Source organism: Salvelinus fontinalis, chromosome 38, assembly GCF_029448725.1.
Source record: "Salvelinus fontinalis isolate EN_2023a chromosome 38, ASM2944872v1, whole genome shotgun sequence".
Classification (NCBI taxonomy): Eukaryota; Metazoa; Chordata; class Actinopteri; order Salmoniformes; family Salmonidae; genus Salvelinus; species Salvelinus fontinalis.
In genome coordinates, this window is record NC_074702.1 from 29,113,321 (window position 1) to 29,134,447 (window position 21,127).

The 21,127-nt window shown below is 42.2% G+C and overlaps 2 protein-coding genes and 1 non-coding gene across 3 annotated transcripts; 2 read left to right on the forward strand and 1 right to left on the reverse strand.

The window, feature by feature from the left end:
* The first annotated feature begins 6 nt into the window (after positions 1-6).
* Positions 7-7,456, forward strand: LOC129838125 (nuclear inhibitor of protein phosphatase 1-like). The gene is made up of 7 exons (XM_055904861.1): positions 7-109; positions 314-374; positions 1,086-1,239; positions 1,453-1,679; positions 1,957-2,101; positions 3,745-3,809; positions 3,978-7,456. Exons 1-7 carry the CDS (start codon positions 57-59, stop codon positions 4,329-4,331), a joined length of 1,059 nt encoding a protein of 352 aa, XP_055760836.1. The 5' UTR covers positions 7-56; the 3' UTR covers positions 4,332-7,456.
* Positions 751-886, forward strand: LOC129838192 (small Cajal body-specific RNA 1). Its single transcript, XR_008756836.1, has one exon. It is a non-coding gene; the product is annotated as a small Cajal body-specific RNA 1 (non-coding RNA).
* A 1,362-nt stretch (positions 7,457-8,818) lies between the features above and the next one.
* On the reverse strand, positions 8,819-18,500 carry LOC129838124 (cytochrome P450 4B1). The gene is made up of 12 exons (XM_055904860.1): positions 18,244-18,500; positions 17,932-18,076; positions 17,765-17,809; positions 17,345-17,472; positions 16,967-17,103; positions 16,402-16,556; positions 15,859-15,965; positions 15,213-15,403; positions 14,172-14,305; positions 10,535-10,599; positions 10,007-10,089; positions 8,819-9,383 (listed from the first exon to the last, which is right to left on the reverse strand). Exons 1-12 carry the CDS (start codon positions 18,433-18,435, stop codon positions 9,206-9,208), a joined length of 1,560 nt encoding a protein of 519 aa, XP_055760835.1. The 5' UTR covers positions 18,436-18,500; the 3' UTR covers positions 8,819-9,205.
* Positions 18,501-21,127: the final 2,627 nt, after the last annotated feature.

Consider the following 21,127-nt stretch of genomic DNA (forward strand, 5'->3'; position numbering starts at 1 on the left):
CCAAGGGAACATTTTACCCAGCATTCAACGGGTTTGTGAATGGATAATGCTGCAAGATGGCGACAAATGCAACTGCTACAAACTTACCATCTTTTGATTGTCCAACATGGTGAGAAAATGCATTTACTGAGATGTTTACGTTATACAAAGACATCAAGTGCATGCAAAATCACAAAACAGCATTACTTTTTTAAATTTTGTAGCTGGAAACGTATGTATTCCTTTTAGCCACGTCTTATTAGCTAACACATGCTAGCTAGCTGATACATTTCACTGAATGGTGTGCTTAGCTTTTGGTCCTTGTTCTTTTCAGGGCAGGCAAGCCCCCTCCAGGACTCCATTTGGACGTGATGAAAGGTGACAAAATGGTCGAGGTAAGAGCTTGGGGCTTCACGGGGCAAACATTTGAACTGCCTCTCTGTATTAGCCACACTCAAACAAGGGTAGATATTCTGTATTGTTCCTTAGAATATGGCAAATATCTTGCATAATAGATCATCCATTACGCAACTGATGGGTTTACTTACATTCTGTACTGACCAACTGTACCAGCTTTATCAAAAGCTGTGATAGAGAACCATATGTGGTCCTACATGACGTAGTTTACCCATAAATGTCTATAGTCTAGACTGTCTACTTCAATAGAGTATACACAATATACAACATAGTCTACTTCAGTCTGTATACTTCAGTATAGGTAGCTAGGTGTCATTGTGTACTTAACTAAATAAAGAAATCGATCATACATGCATGCACCAGATACGGACCCGACTGTGAGTTCCGTGACTGTTGGGTTTTTAAAAAGGTGCTACAGAAACCTCAGCCCTGATATTTAAGCTCATGAGTGTGAAGGTGCACTCCTGAGTTATGGCTCAGAGGCACAGTGCTTTAAACTGTTTCTTACAGCTGGAAAGGATTTCATTCAATGTCATCAGTGTTGTTAGCCTGGGTGTCTGGTTTTGATCTCTTGCCGACTCCTTATGGAATGGCGTGAGTGAGTTGGCAAGAAAGCAGAATTATATATGGGACCTGACAGGGCAATACATGTATTTTCTCATATCTGTTATGATGGTGAATCCTTGTAGAAACTGATCATTGACGAGAAAAAGTACTACTTATTCGGGAGGAACCCGGACATGTGTGACTTCACCATCGACCACCAGTCATGTTCACGCGTGCATGCTGCCCTGGTCTACCACAAGCACCTGAAGAGGGTGTTCCTTATTGATAACAACAGCAGTAAGTGAACTGTCGTGTACATTAGTCTGTAAAATACTGTATCTTACTGCAGCTAGTAAAAGGACTCAATGTAACAGTTGCATTGCCTTAGCCTTTATTCTACAGTGCACTCCTCTATGGAACTATTATGTTTTGTTGACTCTTTACTTCACTTTCTATAAACTACATCCCAACATGATATGTGGACTTGAAGGTTGTAAATTACGTTCTCAGCGCATGGTACCTATCTGGGACACATCCGCCTGGAGCCCAATAAGCCTCAGCAGGTCCCCATAGACTCCACCATGTCGTTTGGAGCATCCACGCGAGCCTACACCATCCGGGAGAAACCTCAGAGCCAGCAAGGAACCAACGCCACCACAGGGGACAGCAAGGCCGGAGAGGACGAGGAGGGGTCTAAGGGCCTCTTAGGATTACCAGAGGAGGAGACCGAGCTAGAGGTGTGTCTTTGTGTGTCTTCAGTAGTTGTCTACTAGGGCATTTGTCTGGACATGCTGGTAAGGATGGTGTGTACTATTACCACAGTGGCTATAGATACACTATGTAAAGCAGGACATAGTGGACATCTTTTGTTCTGTCAGTGTCTTTAGTGTTTTTTTAGCTCTCTGTTTCCAATTCTGTGTGTTTAGACAAGGCTATTCCTATTAAGCACACGAGTGTATTAGCTTTGTTTCACTTCTCCTTTCCCAAAAATTCATCCTGTCTGGGCTGTGACAGAACCTGACAGAGTTCAACACGGCCCACAACAAGCGCATCTCAACCCTGACCATCGAGGAGGGCAACCTAGAGATCCAGAGACCCAAGAGGAAGAGGCGGAACTCCAGAGTCACCTTCAACGAGGACGATGAGGTCATCAACCCGGGTAAGCTCTCTCTTCAACCCCATTGGCCTAGCACCAGTATCCCAGTATCTGTAGTTGAGGAAAAAGTGTTTCTGTGCCCGTTTTCATATTTCACAAAGTGTCTAAGAGACAGTTTATTTAATTTGATGATTTAAAATAAAATATTGATCCTAGTTGAACACTCTCACTTTGAGATGCTTTGTAAACATGGACCCTGATTTACAGTACCAGTCAAAAGTTTGGACACCTACTCATTCAAGGGAATTCTCTCAACCAGCTTCACCAAGAATGCTCTTCCAACTGTCTTGACGTAGTTCCCACATATGCTGAGCACTTGTTGGCTGCTTTTCCTTCACTCTGCGGTTCAACTCATCTCAATTGGGTTGGGGTTGGATGATTGTGGAGGCCAGGTCATCTGATGCAGTACTCCATCACTCTCTTTCTTGGTCAAATAGCCCTTACACAGCCTGGGGGTGTGTTGCGTCATTGTCCTGTTGAAAAACAAATGATAGTCCCAATAAGCGCAAAACGGATAGGATGCCGTATCGCTGCAGAATTCTAAATAAATCACTGACGGTGTCACCAGGAAAGCACCATCACACCACCTCCTCCGTGCTTCACGGTGGGAACCACACATACGGAGATCATCCGTTCACCTACTCTGCTTCTCGACACGGTGGTTGGAACCAAAAATCTCTAATTTGGACTCACATCAGACAAAATGACATATTTCCTCCGGTCTAATGTCCATTGCTCGTGTTTCTTGGGCAAAGCAAGTCTCTTCGTATTAGTGTTCTTTTAGTAGCAGTTTCTTTACAGCAATTTGACCATGTAGGCCTGGTTCATGCAGTTTCCTCTGAACATTTGATGTTGAGATGTCTGTTACTTGAACTTTGTGAAGCATTTATTTGGGCTGCAATTTCTGAGGCTGGTAACTCTAATGAACTTATCCTCTGCAGCAGAGAACTCTGGGTCTTCCTTTCCTGTGGTGGTCCTCATGAGAGCCAGTTTCATCATACCACTTAATGGTTTTTGCAACTGCACTTGAAGAAACTTTCAAAGTTCTTGATATTTTCCGCGTTGACTGACCTTCATGTCTTAAAGTAATGATGAACTGTCGTTTCTCTTTGCTTATTTGAGCTGTTCTTTCCATAATATGGACTTGGTCTTTTACTAAATAGGGCTATCTTCTGTATACCACCCCTACCGTGTCACAACACATTGACTTAAACGCATTAAGAAGGAAAGAAATTCTACAAATGTACTTTTAAAAGCCACCCCTTTTAATTGAAATGCATTCCAGGTGACTACCTAATGAAGCTGGTTGAGAGAATGCCAAAAGCTGTCATTTAGGCAAAGGGTGGCTATTTGAAGAGTCTCAAATATAAAATATATATTTTGATTTGTTTTACACTTTTTGGTTACTACAAAATTCCCTGTGTTATTTCGTTGTTTTGATTTCTTCACTATTATTCTACAATGCAGAAAATAGTAAAAAATAAAGAAAAACCCTGGAAATGAGTAGGTGTCAACTTTTGACTGGTACTGTAAGTAATTTCGTAAACTGAGTTTGGGTGAAAATAATTAGCTGTGTGGCAATCTAAAACCTGTTGCTTTACTCATGTATTGCATGCGGTAACTCAGTGCTTTTTGAAACCTTACAGAGGACATTGATCCCTCAGTTGGGCGCTTCAGGAACATGGTGCAGACTGCTGTCGTCCCTATAAAGGTAAGCCACTAAAATGCATCTATTGCATGAGGTGTCAAGATCCTTTTATACAGTCACATTTCAATTTAAGGAAGCCTATAATTAAGAAAATTGCAATGATATCCCAGAAACAAACACTATACATAGCCTACATAGTTACTACTCAGTCTTTGGTCATTTCCACTCTAGAAACAGAAAATGGAGAGGCACGGCTCACTTAGTATGGACGACGTTGTGACGAGGCGCATCCACAACTACACCTTCGGCGGCGGCCTTTACGGGGACCTGCCACCCACCAGCCACGAGGTCCACCCCGCCGGGGCCCCGAGTGGAGCCACTATCCTGGGGGGTCTCCCTCTACCCTTCCCCAACCCGGCCCCAGAGGTGAACCTGGCCCCGGATGCCCCCCAGCCACCTGTCACCCTCAACCCTGTCCCCGTTACAGGCCCCTATCTCTCCGAGGTCCTCAACGAGCCCCGCAAGAAAAAGTACGCTAAAGAGGCATGGCCAGGCAAGAAGCCCACCCCCTCCCTACTAATCTAACCCTCTCCCAATACTACGGCTCTTTCTCAATTCATCTTTCCTCTATTCTTTACCACCTCATGCATTGTAGAAGATCCAAGGTCTCTCCTCTTGGACCTTCTTCAATGTATTTTGAGGAGAGGAGACGAGGAATCCAGGAAAGTCGAATTGGGAAAGAGCCTATGTGGTGGAGGCAGGGCTGACTCTCAGGGTATGGGCGGAGACATCAGGGACCATGACCCGTTGGAGGCGGATCGATTTTACTTATCAGACTGTTTTGGGGATTTTCTAGTTTTGTCAATGTTTTCTACGTTACTTCCTCATTCTCCTAAAAATTATCCGAAAGTCTTCAGTAGTACATTCCATGAAGACAGGAACACCACTCCTTCGGGAGATGAATGTTTGATGTGTTTTACAAATGAAGTCATGTAAAAAAGGCAGTACTTGGCAGACCAAGTCAGTTGGTCAGATAAGAGTAACTTGTGGCATAAATCGGTGTCCCGTGGCCGTGATATTTTACCTCTAATTGATAGTCAGGCATCGTGCAGGGAAACGAACACGAAGCGGATGTAACTTAGGAAAACAGCCCTTATGTTGGAAACAAACATCATTATGTTCTCATCCAGATTCACATGGATCTATTTTCCATGCTACAGCACCCAATATTACAGCAGGTTTTTAAAGGACCTGTTCCGTGTTATCATTTTTGCTATGGGAAAAACATTGCGATACTGGTATCACAGCCTAATCGTTATATGGTTGGTCACTGTGAGTTCCATATTACGATCTCCACTTCCTTCAATAAGGTCTTTATTTGTTTGAAGTCAATCTTTGGATGTAGTATTTTTGCCCACTGTAAACATGCGTGTACAGTGTATTCGGAAAGTATTCAGACCCCTTGATTTTTCCCCCACATTTTGTTACTTTACAGCCTTTTTCTAAAATGGATGAGAAACTATTTCATCCATCTACACACAATACTCCATGTCGAGGCAAAAACAGGTTTAGACATTTTAGCAGGAATGCTGAAATATCACATTTACATAAGTATTCAGACCCTTTACTCAGTACTTTGTTGAAACACCTTTGGCAGCGATTACAGCCTCGAGTCTTCTTGGGTATGACACTACAAGCTTGCCAGACCTTTATTTAGGGAGTTTCTCCCATTGTTCTCTGCAGATCCTCTCAAGCTCTGTCAGGTTGGATGGGGACTGTTGCTACACAGCTATTTTCAGGTCTCTCCAGAGATGTTCAAGTCCGGGCTCTGGCGGGGCCACTCAAGGACATTCAGAGACTTGTCCCGAAGCCACTCCTGCGTTGTCTTGGCTGTGTGCTTGGGGTCGTTGTTCTTTTGGAAGGTGAACCTTCACCCCAGACTGAGGTCCTGAGCGCTCTGGAGCAGGTTTTCATTAAGGATCTCTCTGTATTTTTCCCCGTTAATCTTTCCCTCGATCCTGACTAGTCTCCAGTCCCTGCTGCTAAAAAGCATCCCCACAGCATGATGCTGACACCACCATGCTTCACCGGTGGGATGGTGCCATGTTTCTTCCAGATGTGACGCTTGGCATTCAGGCCAAAGAGTTCAATCTTGGCTTCATCAGACCAGAGAATCTTGTTTCTCATGGTCTGAGAGTCTTTAGGTGCCTTTTGGCAAACTCTAAGCGGGCTGTCGTGCCTTTTGTGAAGGAGTGGCTTCTGTCTGTCCACTCTACCATTAAGGCCTGATTGGTGAAGTGCTGCAGAGATGGTCGTCCTTCTGGAAGATTCTACCATCTCCACAGAGGATCTTTGGAGCTCCTTCAGTGACCATTGGGTTCTTGGCCACTTCCCTGACCAAGGCCCTTCTCCCCCGATTGCTCAGTTTGGCCAGGCGGCCAGCTCTAGGAAGAGTCTTTGGTGGTTCCAAACTTCTTCCATTTAAGAATGTTGGAGGCCACTGTGTTCTTGGGGACCTTCAATGCAGCAGAATTTTTGTGGTGTACTTCCCCAGATCTGTGCTTCGGCACAATCCTGTCTCGGAGCTCTGCGGATAATTCCTTCATCCTCATGGCTTGGTTTTAGCTCTGACCTGTACTGTCAACAGTGGGACCTTGTATAGACAGGTGTGTCACTTTCCAAATCATGTCCAATCAATTGAATTTACCACAGGTGGACTCCCACGTTGTAGAAACATCTCAAGGATGATCAATGGAAACAAGATGTACCTGAGCTCAATTTTGAGTCTCATAGCAAAGGGTCTGTATACTTAAGTAAATAAGTTATTTCTATATATTTTTTAAATATATAGATTTGCAAAAATTACTTGTTTTCGCAGAAAACGTCAAGAGGTCGGAACTTTCTGAATGGACTGTACATTTATTTTTTTATCTGTTAAACTTGTGAAAACTGTTTTATACAAGAGGGATTATTATAGGAATTGACAAAAGTAGATCAGAGCTTCTGAAAAAAGATATGTCCATTTTCCTAAAGACTGAATAGGATAATAGGTTTATATTTTTACAGTGCTATCAAAATGAGTGCAGCGAGGAGAGAATTTAATGTTTACTCAGTTTACATTCACAATCAAGCTCAGTAATGAACCATTAAGACTGCGTTAATAGACAGAGTATATTTAAATACTGTCTTCCCATTCTAAAAAAGATAGCAGTATAACCTGTGAGTTGCAACTCTGCCTGAATGTTAGTGAGTCCTGAAGTCCTCTAGATTTTACATATCGCAATGTAAATTGGCCAGATCTGAGCCACGGATAAAATGGATTGGTCACATGAGTTTAGACTGTAAGGTTCTCAGTTGGTGCAATTTGATGTTGAGTGTTGTTTCACAGGCCTTTTTGAATTGATTGCATTTCAAATGTGGTACACATGGTCCTGCATCAAAGCACCCATAAAATGACTCAATGTAATTTCTTGATGTTCAAAGAACTGTGTTAGTTTTCACACCAGCAGAATACATTCTTAGGTTGCCCCCTTTACTGGTTAATGAAACATTTGTGGTATTTGAGAACTTGCAAAAGCCATGCTATTTGCATCAACTTTGTACAGATGGACAGACACGTGTACCCAGACCTTTTGTCCCACTTTCGGATGATGTTGGCTTTTTTATTCACATAATACACTGTAAATAAAAACGTAATTTTTTCACAAACATTGATTTTTGTGGGGTTAACAAGAATAGTGTCGTTTTTACATGATAGTAGGCCTATATCTTCAAACACCATGATTCAATTGGGAATTTGTCAGTTATTTTTTAATTCCAAGGATAGTAGCCATCTTATTATTAAATACCAGTATCTACCAGCACATTGCATGAATGAATGCCAAGTGTTAAACCTATTACAGAATATTCCATAGGCAGACTAATTTGTGAGGACTTTGAACACAGTCGTCAGTGTTGGTCAGAGCATGCCAGTCTGTCGGTTATGTGGTGAAGGCCAGCCGAAACCGCACTTACTGTTTCTCAATCCATCAGCTGGCAGGTGACCCTTCACTCAGTGGCATGGATGCCAACTATTGGGTGGTTAAGACTTCTTTACATACTCATGTGACACCGTAGCAGGGTTGGGGTCAATTCCAGTCAATTCAAAGTAAACCAAATTCCTAATTGAAGAGAATTGGAATTTCAGTGTGCATCCTGAATTGACTCCAACCCTGTACCATAGCATCTTGGGTGTATTTATGGATTGGAAAACACATTATTGCAGATCGAAATAGACTGGATAGAGCTGACACGATTCCCTATTCAGACTATTTCTGTTCTACGCAAACACTTATCTGAACGTTCTGCAGCGTTACATCCTCCTGCACAGGCCCCTGATGTGGCACCATGCATTTCCGACCATCTGTTTTTCAGTTTTGTTCCCCAAATCACAAGGAAGGAAGCATTCATATCACCACATGGTAGGACTTACCATACAAAATGATAAGTATTGTAAAAGGGATAGTTCACTCAATTACAAAATGACATTGGTTTCATTACCCTGTAAGCAGTCTATGGACAAGGTATGACAGCAATTCCTGCTTTGGTTGAGTTTCTCTTAGCATTTGTGGCACAAATCTCATTCATGGGACTGATATTAGAATTTTTCGCGCATCATGTCCAAGTCATCCAAAAGTATCTCAAATTGATCGTCAAGCTCACTTCTCGATTATTTGAACGTGTGAAAAATGCTAATGTCAGTCCCATGACTTGAATGGGACAGCGTGTGGAAACGGTGCCAGGAAAACTAAACCAGAGCATGGATTTTTGTCACACCTGCTTACAGGCTAAGGATTACAAATAATACGCTCTCTCTTTAAGTGATATGTACATTCAAGTGACAGCGAGGGAAGAAGTGTTAAGTTACCTGAGGTAGCATGCTGGAAACACCATACAAAATACAAACTTGCGAGGTAAACCATATAGGCAACAACAAAGAGAAACCATGTTATAAGAACCTCTTATTGTTCTTAAAGGGACAGAGGTACACTGTCCCTTTTTAAGAGAATGCAAATGAATGGATTACACCAACATTTTCCTGAGTGGTTTGCGCCACACGTTTAATTGAAATACTGAGAATAACATTAACTCAATCCTTTGTCTATTCCTTTTCAAAGGGACATTGACTTACCATAGGCTTATCGTCAAAAGGAAAAATGAACAACATTTAGGCAGTTAGTTGCTGGCAAAATATTAGTAACATAAATTAGTGTTATTCATCTTTGTAGAACACATTCTATATGGATATTTAAATAAAAATTCTGAATATAGCTTTGAGAAGTTAATATTTGAAAAAGATTTCTTAAATCTAACTTTTATTTCCCATTTCCTGGCGAATTAGCATGTTAAAAACAAATTCATATGAACATTCCATAAAACAGTAGCCTATGCCGGATAAAACAAGTGCAACTATACATTCCTTATGGTTCAAGATTGACAGGTTTGATTTTCAGATGGATCCCATTGAGTGAGCGGAGCACCAGTCTTGGAATCATTTTTGGTTTCTTCATTGGGTCCTCGGTCAGCTGATATCGCTTGAGTGTCTGTGCCACCACCACCTTCATCTCATTCATGGCAAAGTTCTGCCCAATGCAGTTTCTATAGCGGGAGAAGAGGACATGGACGAACATGGACAACATTGAGTCAGTGAAGTGTTATTTGTACATATCACTAATGCCAGTCCTGCAAGGTAGGCTATACATTTGAAAGCATTTAGTTGTAGAACTACTATACATTCACCCTGTGTAATAAATAAGTTATGCAGTAAGACTATCAAAGGTTTATAGCTTTTTTACACAATAAAACATTACCATATCATCTGACAGAACCTATAGATCTTTGAAGTGAGTTCAGCCTGTGCCTACTCCACAGACCTATGATAACTACTGTTGTGTCAGAGGGGGATGGGATCTAGCCTGATCCCAGATCCGTTTGTGCTATTTTGCCAACTCCTAATTTCATTGTCATGCCAAACAAGACAGTACAAACAGATCTGGGACCATGCTAGACAACATATTTGTCCCCCTCTGACACAACAATTGGGGTTAATATAGTTAGGTTGGATCTAGGTCACAGGCATCAAGGGGCCGAAGGGCTCCAATATCCAGTCAGGTAAATGAGTAGCTCTATGCTTCCATCCTAGTCCCAGACTAGTAATATGAGAGCCAAACCCTGCTGCAAACGCTGCTCTCTTAAATAGTGGCACTGGTGTGGTAACGAACCTCGGGCCGGCAGAGAAGGGGACAAAGGCATGGGGTGATCTTTTTGCAGAGTTCTCAGGCAGAAATCGGAGTGGGTCGAATGCCTACGAGAATACAAAATAAAATAGTAAATTGAAACAGTGGGAAAGACTGTGCATAGGTAGACAGCTGGCCCCAAATATGTTGTCTTGTTAATAGTCACTGCAAACATGACCATATGAGTTGACAAGACGGCACAAACAAACCAGGCTGGTGAGACAAACTGCCACCAGGCTTGTATAAAGGGACCTTGAAACAGGTTTCAGTTCCCTATTGTGTAAACCCTTAATCTTAAAGCGATAAATTAGACAAAATCAGACCCATGGACTTACTGCTAGGTCACAAGGATTTCATTACAAACTAACTCAGCAACAGCCTCATGTTGTTTCTTCTGTCAATACTGCAGACCTTGTCCTTTTATGACGCATTTCCTCTACTACTAATCATTAATTATATTAACCCAGTTAAATGTTCATGAGAAAATGGTGATTATAAAGATGGTGTGCATACGTTAGGATTCTCCCAAACGGTCGCGTTCCTATGAATGCCAAAAATGCTGGTTCCAACAAGACAACCTAGAGGGAGTAAAGAGAGAGAAATTATATTTCCACAGTGTTAGTGCTTGACATCTGTTTTGTTTCCTATGGACAGAGTGATAATATTGTCCATGCTGCAAAAGGATCCATCCGCTGAGGCAGAAAGAGACACTATCTGGCAGAGGTGTGGACTCGAGTCATATGACTTGGACTCGAGTCACAAATATGATGACTTGCAATTCGACTTTGACTTTAACACCAATGACTCGTGACTTGGACTTGAGCCTTATAACTCGATCTGACTTGCTACCCTCCCCAAGCCCAAATGTTAAAAATGATGCTATTAAAAAAGGTGTGCGGCGCATCAACTCTTCATTTAACGGATTACAGTTTGAATCGGACAGCAGCCAATCAAATTGTGCCAGCTAAGAAAAAGTTGTGCGTGGCAGTGCAGAGGAACGGCGGGTGAATTCAGATGGAGCCCTTGGAAAGATGATACCCAAAATTATTATTTTCGGATATAAAGACGACGCTGTATCAACAAAAAACGGATTGCAACTTGCAAAACGTGCGGGAAGAAAATTACAGGCGCAACAATTTCCAACTTTGTTTGACATTTGAAGCTGCACAAAGAACGGTAAGTCGTGGCTAATATAGCTATATATTTTATTACTTTACTAGTGTATCATGTAGGCTAACGTTAAATCAATGAGCCTCCACACAGTCAGTCAGTGCGGGAACGTGATCATTGCCCCCAAGATTGAGCTACAACTGGCTAGGCAGTTGGTAGCCTAAGTCCTGCCTGATGTTACTGCTGTTCCTAAAACCATTGACATACGTTAGCCTACTGTAACCACACAGAGAGTGTATGTGTGTGTGTTAAGGTTGGGTGATTGTGTAGAAGCCTACGTCGCCCGAATGCACCCCATAGCGATCCTCGATCACTATTGGGGGGGGTTCTTTCTCATGGCTACCCATGTATTTCCATGGAAATATACTGCTCAAAAAAATAAAGGGAACACTTAAACAACACAATGTAACTCCAAGTCAATCACACTTCTGTGAAATCAAACTGTCCACTTAGGAAGCAACACTGATTGACAATAAATTTCACATGCTGTTGTGCAAATGGAATAGACAACAGGTGGAAATTAGGCAATTAGCAAGACACCCCCAATAAAGGAGTGGTTCTGCAGGTGGTGACCACAGACCACTTCTCAGTTCCTATGCTTCCTGGCTGATGTTTTGGTCACTTTTGAATGCTGGCGGTGCTTTCACTCTAGTGGTAGCATGAGACGGAGTCTACAACCCACACAAGTGGCTCAGGTAGTGCAGCTCATCCAGGATGGCACATCAATGCGAGCTGTGGCAAGAAGGATTGCTGTGTCTGTCAGCGTAGTGTCCAGAGCATGGAGGCGCTACCAGGAGACAGGCCAGTAGATCAGGAGACGTGGAGGAGGCCGTAGGAGGGCAACAACCCAGCAGCAGGACCGCTACCTCCGCCTTTGTGCAAGGAGGAGCACTACCAGAGCCCTGTAAAATGACCTCCAGCAGGCCACAAATGTGCATGTGTCTGCTCAAACGGTCAGAAACAGACTCCATGAGGGTGGTATGAGGGCCCGACGTCCACAGGTGGGGGTTGTGCTTACAGCCCAACACCGTGCAGGACGTTTGGCATTTGCCAGAGAACACCAAGATTGGCAAAATTCGCCACTTGCGCCCTGTGCTCTTCACAGATGAAAGCAGGTTCACACTGAGCACGTGTGACAGAGTCTGGAGACGCCGTGGAGAACGTTCTGCTGCCTGCAACATCCTCCAGCATGACCAGTTGGCGGTGGGTCAGTCATGGTGTAGGGTGGCATTTCTTTGGGGGGCCGCACAGCCCTCCATGTGCTCGCCAGAGGTAGCCTGACTGCCATTAGGTACCGAGATGAGATCCTCAGACCCCTTGTGAGACCATATGCTGGTGCGGTTGGCCCTGGGTTCCTCCTAATGCAAGACAATGCTAGACCTCATGTGGCTGGAGTGTGTCAGCAGTTCCTGCAAGAGGAAGGCATTGATGCTATGGACTGGCCCGCCCGTTCCCCAGACCTGAATCCAATTGAGCACATCTGGGACATCATGTCTCGCTCCATCCACCAACGCCACGTTGTACCACAGACTTTCCAGGAGTTGGCGGATGCTTTAGTCCAGGTCTGGGAGGAGATCCCTCAGGAGACCATCCGCCACCTCATCAGAAGCATGCCCAGGCGTTGTAGGGAGGTCATACAGGCACGTGGAGGCCACACACACTACTGAGCCTCATTTTGACTTGTTTTAAGGACATTACATCAAAGTTGGATCAGCCTGTAGTGTGGTGTTCCACTTTAATTTTGAGTGACTCCAAATCCAGACCTCCATGGGTTGATAAATTTGATTTCCATTGATAATTTTTGTGTGATTTTGTTGTCAGCACATTCAACTATGTAAAGAACAAAGTATTTAATAAGAATATTTCATTCAGATCTAGGATGTGTTATTTTAGTGTTCCCTTTATTTTTTTGAGCAGTGTATAAGGTTTATTTAGAAAGTAATAAATATGTAGATATTTTTAAAAGCATTCATGATTTGCATAAATGTTTATATGTTTATAAACTACTATATGAAATGGTATTACATTTGGTGAAGAGCACATTATGATAAAGTTTAGGACTTGCGACTTGACTCGGACTTGAGACTTACTTGTGAAACAATTTTTTAATTTACCTTAAATTTAACTAGGCAGGTCAGTTAAGAACAAATTCTTATTTTCAATGACGGCCTAGGAACAGCGGGTTAACTGCCTTGTTCAGGGGCGGAACTACAGATTTTTTTCTTGTCAGCTCGGGATTCGATCTTGCAACCTTTCGGTTACTAGTCCAACACTAACTACTAGGCTACCCTGCCGTCCCTAAAAAACAATGACAATGACTTGGTTGCACCTCTGCTATCTGGACAGACTTTTTGTTTTTGGCAGTAGTAAACACGATGAGAAGAACATGCTGAGAATGCTCCAACAGCACCAATTCATTTGACATAAAAAATACTAGGGGCCTGTTTCCAGGACAGAGATTAAGCCTAGTCCTGGACTAAAAAGCACTTTAAATGGAGGACCTGCAATGAACATTTTACTTAGTCCAGGACTAGGCTTAATGTGTGTCAAAGAAACTGCCACTAGAAATACATCATTGTTTATGAAAAAGATGAATAAACAAGTTGCAGTTAGTCTCTACATACTAACTAGTTGGTGAACTAGCTCTGGAGACAAACAAACATGAGTTAATATTTAATTTGTTATAGCCGGTGACTGAGGCAAAGGTTACAGAGGACTCTATTGCAACCACTTACAGCCTCATTTTAAGGCAGAGCCATTGTGCATTTAAAACTATCACTTAAAAAGTCCGGTGGGTGTAGTGGTTAGTTCCACTGCCTACAGCAAATATACCTACCAGTGTCGGCGTGGGTTTGATTCCGACACCACTGCCTGTGTGACCCACTCTCCTAACACTATCTCGCCTCAGTCCAATAAAATGTACAAAGAAATTCCCCTTCGGTACATCACAATGCGAAATTTTTTAAATGTACACATTTACCTTCAGGCACAGTCCTCCCATCGAAGAACGTAATGGGTTTGGTTATCTTCCTGGAGATCCCAGGTACAGGAGGGTAGAGGCGGAGGGATTCCTTTATGCACATGGTTGTGTACGGTATTTTACTGAGATCTTCCCTGAAGAATACAGAACATTTTCTTTATATCAATTCTCTTTTAGTAAACATGTGTGGGCTCCAATCTAAGAGGAAATACAGACCTGATTTCCCTTCCTTTACTCTATCTATATCTTAAATAAAGGAATGGCGTTGGTAACTAGTTTCAAACATGGAGCCTATTGGCGATTGTGTAGCCCTTAGCTGCGATCAATGACCAAAAGCGCCCTCTTTGGCCTCATGGGTGGAATGTTATTCATATTTTTCATCATTTCATAATTAATAAATATTCAAGTTTTTTTTAGGAAGAAAATCTGGTGTTTCTATGTCAAACCAGTTTGTTATATTTCAGTCCTCTGTGACGTACATAAAGTGTAATATTGGGATGCAAACTTAAAATGTAATACATTTCAACTCTATATCTGACATAGTACAGGTGTCTTCATTTGTTTAAGCCCATAACCATGTGTGTGAGGTGTATAGTTTTGTTTCAAAGTAGATTTTTTAAGATTACCAAGAACCACTCCGAGTGACCCTGATTTAGACCAGTGTAGTAAATGATCCCAAAAGTAACAAAATAGTAATTTATATATACTGTAGCTGCGGACTGTAAAATAACCAAATAAAACCTTGAAACTTAAATGCATATCTAACATACACCGCACAGCATGATCTCTGAACAATAAATCTGGACAAAACAGCCTTCCACTCCATGTCACTCTCCTCCAGCCAAATGAATGCATATCTAACATACAACATGACTTGGACAGTAAATCAGGCCCCGTATTCATGAAGCATTTCAGAGTAGGAGTGCTGATCTAAGATCAGTTTAGTCTTTTAAATCATCATGAATAAGAAGGGCTGGTCCTAGATCAGCATTCCTACTCTAAGGCGCTTTATGAATACGGGCCCTGGACAGTAGAACCTACCATTCCATGGTGTCCCTCTCCTCCAGGGCCCTGATGACCTCGTCCCTGCAGATTTGCTGGTGCTCCGGGTTGCAGGCCAGGCTGTACAGGGTCCAGGAGATCCCACTGGCTGTGGTGTCGTGCCCCTCGAACATGAAGGTGTCCACCTCCGCTCGGATAGCCTCATCCGACAGGCCCTGCTGGTCCTCGTCCTGGATTGAAAACCATCAGGAACAATCAGATCCTTGCATGTTCTTCCTTGTTTGGCTTCATTTTAATGGAAAAGGTATAACTCACACACCTATAGTGTTACTAGCCTGGTCCCAGAGCTGTTTGTGCTCTTGCCAACTCCATTGCTCATTTTCAAGCCAAGCCATGTGTTTGGCAAGACAATGACTGACATGGAGTTGGACAGCACAAACAAACTGGCACTCAGGCTATAGTGTTACCAGTGGCATGGAGAAAGAATATAATGAATAGAAAATCAACTCCGACACACTGGCGATCTCGAGGCTACGATGAGTTTCTTTTCGAATTGGCTTCATTCAATGACATAATATACCATCGCCAATGTAGCCGCTTTAACTAATGACCTGGTTAGATGACTGCATAAATGGCATAATGGTGGATAATAGTGTAGTAGCGTAATAGAGGAGGTGTGACGTACTCGTGCGCAGAGCAGGATATCCAGAAAGTCCAGGTTTCTCTTAGCCTGTATCCTGCCCAGTTCCTTTTCGTCCTTCAAGGCTTCTTTTCGCTTTCGTATGATTTCCTCTACAAGCAGAGGGCATCAATCAAATTTGACATCAAATATATCTATAAAGCCCCTTTTTTACATCACAGATGTCACAAAGTTCGATACAGAAACCCAGCCTAAAACCCCAAACAGCAAGCAATGCAGATGTAGAAACATGGTGGCTAGGGAGAAACTCCCGAGAAACACATCATGGGAGAGCATCAGACATAGAGGCAGCATAGCTTCTTCTTATGGCATGGTTATAACATGGTTAAGCCTATAGCTGTACATGAATACAAGATGTATAATCAATGGAAAATGCATACATGCATACTCCACAAGGCGAATGCATAATGCTGTTTTTTTAGGGTATATTTGCTTTGTCAAATTCACACATCTAAATGTTTTCAGGGGTGAGACTTGCTGGCAAAGGGGATTAAGATCATAATTTCAACCTTCCTTCACAGAACGCACCTGTATGACTGTGTGCAACATTGCATGCTTTCCTGTATTTGTACCCATGTGGGCTAAGTTGGAAGATCCACTCGCTGTGGTAGGGAAAGGTCCGGAAGCGGACATTCACCAGATCACTGAGCTCGTACACAGCCTTGATGTACGAGTTGGTTCCACTGAAACGAGAGAAAAACAACAGAAAAGTACAAGTTACTTCCTCTCAATCATTGCTGATAGGCAGGGCCTTGGGTTTTTTCCTGATCATGTGATCTGGCCCGAAAACCTCTGGGCCCGTATTCACAACAAGTCTCTGTGGGAGTGCTGATCTAGGATCAGGTCCCCTCTGTCTTTATATTCGTATTAATTATGATCTAAAAGGGAAATCTGATCCTATATCGGCAGTCGTACTCTGAAACTTTCGTGAATACGGGCCCTGGGCCTTAGTTAAAGGACAAGAAAGAAAAGCGTTAGTATTGGATTGGGGCTTACAATTTATATAACATTTACGCTGACAAGACAAGATATTCAACATGGGCAGATGTACATGGCAGATGATGCAGTGGTGAAAAACATTTAACTGACTGACCTCTCTCCCCCTCGCACTGTCTGGCAGTTTGTATTGGAGCTGAAGGCACACTTCATAATGCTGTCCAGTGTCATGAGGCTCACATGCTCAAATAACTCAAATGACTCGTCGGATTTTGAGTGAGTCTCCCATTTGTCCTGGAACAGAAAGAGGACAGACATTCAACTTGCACAAGATGGACAGTGACATATAGTACATCACTCCCTTTTTAAATGACCCCTTTAGCTTGTTCATGCAGAATTTCCCTCCAAATACAGTTGTCAAACTGTACAGCATTCTAATACAGTTGGCAGAATATGTAACGTTAACAGAAATTTCCCCAAATAGGCTATGGTTGTCAATCTATACAGTAATTAGGGTAGAGCTAACAAAACGCACCAGCATAGTTTTGGCAGAATCTGCCATCAGTTTGACATAGGGCTTTAAAACATCGTAATGGAAGCCAGGGGTCAGGAGTCTTCTGTGGCGGAACCATTTCTGACCTTCAGACACCAGTAAACCATCCCCTAGAGAGAGAGAGAGAGAGACAGAGAAAGACAGAGAGCACATCCTGAGACACTCATATGTTGTACGTTCATGCAAAATAATAGAACTAAAGAATATACTTTATAACCATAACTGTATAATTGCCTAAGTGGCATGGGTCATAATGTTATTGAAAACCAGAACTGCACCCAAAAAGACAAATATTAGAAAATGCCTATTCTTAAAATATCTGCAGTTAAATATATAGAATCTAACTTTGTTGGTTCAATATTTGTAGCATATGTGACTTTGGCAAAGCCAATGCAACCTTACCTATCCACGGAATTAGAAATCTATATAAAAAGTCATCTTTGGGCTCTATTAAGAAAGAGAGTGAAACAGGTATTCTGTCACATGTAGTGAGATTCCATAGATAGACATTACATAGATGCAACTAGTTTAAATAATTATGTGAGTCTTGTCGTTCCAAAGAGACCAACCTGTTGATGCCAGGATGGTTTTGACGTAATCTGGGTGGTGAATATTGAGGAAGGACACAAATGGACCAAACCACATTTGAAATGCAAAGGGGTACGACTCTCCCCATTTGACAACCTTATACATATCGGTCCCGTCTTCTTTAAACTGCAAGACAGAGAAAACGTGCACTTATAAAATAAAGCAGCAAATGCACGAGCATGACACCGAAACTTGCCTCTGAAGCTGATGGTACAAAGTTCCACACGGAGGAAACAATTTTGCAGTCACTCAATGTGCACGTTAAAGACATTCTCATTTTAACCTAACGTTACCTCTCGGACATGCCCGAAAAGCCAGTGTTTTGGTGGTCCTGGGAATGTCTCGAGCGCCCGAATCCATTCATTCCTTTTGACAATAAGTTTAGAGATTTTAAGAATTACATAGACCAGGCTAAATATTGCAACCAAGTGATGAATGCGATAGGACTCCAGCGTCACTTTTTTCAAAGTTTCAAATAACTCCATTGCAATAGACGTCTACCTGCGGTGGCTACCATTCACAACTCAATGCGACGGTCTGGTAAGTGACAACTGCGAGAAGCGAGTAGGGTGAGTGGTTTGAGGTCATTTAGGGGCGGAGTCCCGCCTGTGGGAACTAATACAGCACTGTCTACCAATTCTTTACCTTGAGGTTTCTAATCCTTGTTTATTTTTAAATCCATGATATCTTCAAATATTCAGCTCTGCATATATCAGAATCATGTTTTTCCACCTGACAGTTATTGTGAATGATTATAGCGCTATTGTAACGGCTTTCCGAGGAGGAGCAGGGATTGAACCAAAATGCAGCATTTGAATTCGACATAATATTTATTTACAAAACGGAAAAACACGACAACACTTTAACAAACTACAAAACAATAAACGACGTAGACAGACCTGAACGAAGAACTCACGAACAGACTACATAAACCGAGACAGTCCCGTGTGGCGCGACAAACACAGACACAGGAGACAACCACCCACAAACAAACAGTGTGAAAACACCTACCTTAATATGACTCTCAATCAGAGGAAATGAAAACCACCTGCCTCTAATTGAGAGCCATATCAGGTCACCCTTATACAAACATAGAAACATATAACATAGAATACCCACCCAAACTCACGCCCTGACCTTCAAACACATACAAAATAACAGAAAACCGGTCAGGAATGTGACAGCTATATTATCAGGAGAACACACAACCTTGGGGAACACCAAGAAGAGGACACTGCTGGACAAAATACAACCAAATATTGGACATTGGCCATCAACCTCTACTATAATATAACTATAGATGATATACTGTAGTCAGGTAGCACATGTTGACTTCCTGTTAACCCTTTGATTGGCTAGCCCTCTCTGAAAAACAACATAGAGGCCAATATCTAGGCCGAAACCTACTGTATCTATAGCAAAATCAAATCTAGAATCGGCTTTCTATATCGCAACAAAGCCTCCTTCACTCACACTGCCAAACTTACCCTAGTAAAACTGACCATCCTTCCGATCCTCGACTTCGGCGATGTCATCTACAAAATAGCTTCCAATACTCTACTCAGCAAACTGGATGCAGTCTATCACAGTGCCATCCGTTTTGTTCCCAAAGTCCCCTATACCACCCACCACGGCGACCTGTATGCTGTAGTCGGCTGGCCCTCGCTACATATTCGTCGCCAGACCCACTGGCTCCAGGTCATCTATAAATCTATGCTAGGTAAAGCTCTGCCTTATCTCAGCTCACTGGTCACGATAACAACACTCACCTGTAGCACGCGCTCCAGCAGGTATATCTCACTGGTCGTCCCCAAAGCCAGCACCTAATTTGGCCGCCTTTCCTTCCAGTTCTCTGCTGCCAGTGACTGGAACGAATTGCAAAAATCTCGGAAGCTGGAGACTTACATTTCCCTCACTAACTTTAAACATCAGCTGTCTGAGCAGCTAACCGATTGCTGCAGCTGTACATAGTCCATCTATAAATAGCCCACCCAATCTACCTACCTCATCCCCATATTGTTTTTATTTACTTTTCTGCTCTTTTGCACACCAGTATCACTACTTGCATATCATCATCTGCTCATCTATCACTCCAGTGTTAATCTACTAAATTGTAATTACTTCACTACTATGGCCTTATTATTGCCTTACCTCCTCACGCCATTTGCACACTGCATATAGACTTTCTTTTTTTCTATTGTATTATTGACTGAACGCTTGTTTATTTCATGTGTAACTCTGTGTTGTTGTTTGTGTCACACTGCTTTGCTTTATCTTGGCCAGGTCGCAGTTGTAAATGAGAACTTGTTCTCAACTAGCCTACCTGGTTAAATAAAGGTGAAATAAAAAATAAATACAAAAAAATCTAACAGCAATTGCAACGCAATGGAACCAACATTTCCAATGAAGGCTGATAAGCCTAGTGACTAATGACATGCTCTTGATTAACACATCAGCTTCCGCCTTTGGTGATAACGCCTTGCAAGAAGCTGCATGCAAACCCGCTGATGGAAAATGGAGATACAGATGACATTAGTCAAGGACCCCATTTTGTGTCACTGACACCTACACCACAGCCTATGCCATTGGTTCTGAGGAAACATCTGTGTAGGAGGTGTTTGTAAATGTTTATGTAAAGCATTATTTCTTATTTCAACTGTTAGATTTGTAACTTCAGCTTAATTTCCTATAGCTTTAAATTACCAACATTAAGTGGCAGTTTCGGCTTAGGCCTGTAGCCTACACATTTTAGAGCAGATTACTTGTAGTTGTTTCAAATACAATGCTAAAGTAATCTGCCTCAACAGTGTTCATTGAAATCATGATCGCTACCTCTGCCATAATTATTGTATTTATGGTTTGGGCCTCATTTCCAACATCAGGTAAGTGTCTGAAATTTACAAAAACATTAATATCGCTCAATACTTAGCTGAGTGAAACTACCTGGGGGTTAGAATTCTCACATATGTATTGGCCTTTATTGAACATTCATAAGGCAATACAGTGTTTAACCTTATTGTACACTGTTATACAGCAAAACAATTAGTATACAGATGTACCACAGAAACTTTTAAAAATATGTTTTCGAATACTCATTGATTGAATTCAATTTCAATATTCAAATGTCTCTTTGGACGTTGAAAACCTGCTAATCAGTTTAATGAAATTGGACATGCA

Bases quoted from the DNA above. Each gene is read 5' to 3' on its own strand.
- LOC129838125 (XM_055904861.1), top strand. From the start codon at position 57: ATGGCGACAAATGCAACTGCTACAAACTTACCATCTTTTGATTGTCCA. The intron at 110-313 runs GTGAGAAAATGC...TGTTCTTTTCAG, and splicing joins TCTTTTGATTGTCCAACATG to GGCAGGCAAGCCCCCTCCAG. The intron at 2,102-3,744 runs GTAAGCTCTCTC...GAAACCTTACAG, and splicing joins CGATGAGGTCATCAACCCGG to AGGACATTGATCCCTCAGTT.
- LOC129838124 (XM_055904860.1), bottom strand. From the start codon at position 18,435: ATGGAGTTATTTGAAACTTTGAAAAAAGTGACGCTGGAGTCCTATCGC. The intron at 17,810-17,931 runs GTTGGTCTCTTT...CTTTCTTAATAG, and splicing joins AACCATCCTGGCATCAACAG to AGCCCAAAGATGACTTTTTA. The intron at 17,104-17,344 runs GTGCGTTTTGTT...TTTCTGTTCCAG, and splicing joins ATTCTGCCAAAACTATGCTG to GACAAATGGGAGACTCACTC.